The sequence below is a fragment of the Colobus angolensis genome, unplaced genomic scaffold (genome assembly GCF_000951035.1).
Source record: "Colobus angolensis palliatus isolate OR3802 unplaced genomic scaffold, Cang.pa_1.0 Scaffold130, whole genome shotgun sequence".
In the NCBI taxonomy this organism is placed as follows: domain Eukaryota; kingdom Metazoa; phylum Chordata; class Mammalia; order Primates; family Cercopithecidae; genus Colobus; species Colobus angolensis.
In genome coordinates, this window is record NW_012114253.1 from 487,574 (window position 1) to 490,072 (window position 2,499).

General features: G+C 58.2%; 1 protein-coding gene across 1 annotated transcript in view; it reads right to left on the bottom strand.

Annotated features, from left to right (window-relative positions):
* LDLRAD2 (low density lipoprotein receptor class A domain containing 2) overlaps positions 1–2,499 on the bottom strand; it is a 16,448-nt gene that overhangs the window by 7,183 nt on the left and 6,766 nt on the right. The window contains exons 2-3 of the mRNA XM_011934065.1: positions 2,353–2,499; positions 1,109–1,240 (exon numbers count right to left, since the gene is read on the bottom strand). Of these exons, the coding sequence (XP_011789455.1) occupies positions 1,109–1,240; positions 2,353–2,499 (279 nt within the window). The remainder of the gene's footprint in view (positions 1–1,108; positions 1,241–2,352) is intronic.

Consider the following 2,499-nt stretch of genomic DNA (forward strand, 5'->3'; position numbering starts at 1 on the left):
GGAGCCGGAGGCGCACGGGCCGGCCGGGGCCGGGGAGGAGGTGTTGAGCGCCGGGGGCGCGGGGGTCAGGCTGTAGACCAGGAAGAAGCGGAACTGGAAGCGGATCCGGTCGCCGGGGGCCGCCGCCTGCACCCAGAGCCAGCAGTCCGTGTCCGGAGCCACGAAGTAGAACCTGAGCGAGGCGGCATGCGAGCGCAGCAGCAGCCCGTCTCCCTGCCACGTCTGCCCGCACAGGTCCGCCAGGTCGGCTGCAGCGGAAGGCATGGATCCTGGAGCCGCGCGGCGCGACCCCGAACTCGACTCTGCCCCCTGCCCGCTGTGTGATCCACTCGCCCTCTCTGAGCCTCAGTTTCCTTATCGGTAAGATGGGGATGATTAAGCAATCTCAGAATGATTGTGAGGACTAAATGATTTAATTTAATTTAATTCAAATCTACAATCCCTTATTCAAAACCCTAAGATGCGGGGCCGAGCACGGTGGCTCACGCCAGTAATCCCAGCACTTTGGAGGCCAAGGCAGGTGGATCACCTGAGGTCAGGAGTTTGAGACCAGCTTGGCCAACATGGTGAAACCACGTCTCTACAAAAAATTCGCCAGGCGTGGTGGCACGCACCTGTAATCCCAACTATTTGAGAGGCTGAGGCAGGAGAATTTCTTGAACTCGGGCGGCGGAGGTTGCAGTGAGCTGAGATCCGGCCACTGCACTCCAGCCTGGGCGACAGAGCGAGACTCCGTCTCAAAAAAAAAAAAAAAAAAGTGACACTCAGGGCCCTCAGAGAGACATCAGGCAGCCAGAGCCCCAGGACCGCCATCCAGTTAAGCAGAGGATATCTCCTTTGAATGTCTTGGGCCTCTGTGCCAGGTCCCATTTAGCAAAAGTTTCCACCACTAAAGCATCATTTGGAATCCGCTGGATGAGATGCATCTGCAGCGTAGCTCTCTCCCTGACTGCTCTGCCCCTCCAGCCCTTGGCCTAAGCCGATTCCACACTTCCGCTTTCCTCTCTCCTGCCTCCCCACCAGGGCCCTGCCCTAGGGAAGGGGAGTTACAGCCGACCAGGCTTCCTTCCAGCTGTTCTGTAGGGCCCAGTCCGTACCCCGCACTGACCTCTGCAGTCAGCTGGTGACCAGGAGCCCTGGTCACTGCCGTCGCCACAGTTGTCCATGCCCCAGGGGTCACACACGAGGCTTGAGGGGATGCACCTGCCATTCTGGCAGCGGAAGTAGGCACCACAAGGTCCTGAGGCCAGAAGAGGAAGCCTGAGGTGAGGATCCTGGTCCGGCCCACGACACAGCAGGGTGTGTGGTCCCATAGTGACAGTGTGGGGGTGTGGGCAGGAGATAGGTGCCGTCGAGGATGCGGATGAGAGCATGGATGAGTGTTTCAGGGGGAGAAGGGTGGAGGACGGCAGCTAACACATACTGCCTTCCTCTTCTGTGCCAGGCGCAGCTGTAAGTACTTCACATCCTGGCTCATTGAGGCCCCACAATACCCTTATGGGGCAAGTACTGTTATTAATTTTATTATTTTTAGTTATTACATTTTTTAAAATATTTTTTGTTGTTGTTTTAGGCAGGTCTCTCTCTGTTACTCAGGCTGGTCTTGAACTCCTGAACTCAAGTGATCCTCATGCCTTGGCCTCCCAAAGTGCTTACAGGCGTAAGCCAGGGCGCCCAGTCGGGTGAGTATTATTAATTGCAGTTCCAAGAGGCCCCTTTCCTGGCTTGAGTTGGTTTCTGCCGCCTACAGGCCTGGAGAGTCCTGACCACACCCTTCTCAAACATCTGAAGGGCTGACCCAGCGCGGAGCAGCCAGCATGTGGCATGAGAGCGTGGGAGCTGTGTGTAAGCATGCAAGGTGGTACTGTGTGCATATGAGGTGTGTGATAATGGTGAGTGTGCAGCGTGAGGCGTGTGCTGCAGTGAGTGAAATGCATGAGTGTGGAGTGTGTGGGGGCGATGAGGTGCGTGGGTTGTGTGTATGTGACGTGTGTGGATGTCAGAGTGTGAGGTGTGTACATGTGTGGGAGTTGTGTGTGAATGTGTGTGGGGAGGAAGTTGTGTGTGTGTGTGTAGTGTGTGCACTGGGGCTGGTAGGACAGTCTGGCACACACATCCACGGTAGCCAGATTTAGATGGTTGACTCTTAAGATCCGGGAGGTCCCTTATTGTGACCCTGCCACACTAGCCACCACCTTCTTCCCTCCCTTTGGACCCAGTCCCTGCCATCTTGTGCTCCGGGCGCCCGCGCCATTCCCCTGTTGGCAGCAGCCCTCACCGGGGCCCCCATGTGGCCCCAGTACCGCATGGCCTCTGCATAGGGCCCCCTCCCGGCCTTCAGCCTCAGCTCACCCAGACGGAAAGAGGTGCCTTCGCCCACGAAGTCCACGCGGGGCTGGCGGCCTCTCGTGACCAGGCGCAGGCCTAGGAAGGGTCCGGAGGATGCCACGGGGACCGGGATGGTCAGGCCGCAGAGGGCGGACCCCAGGGGCCGGGGCG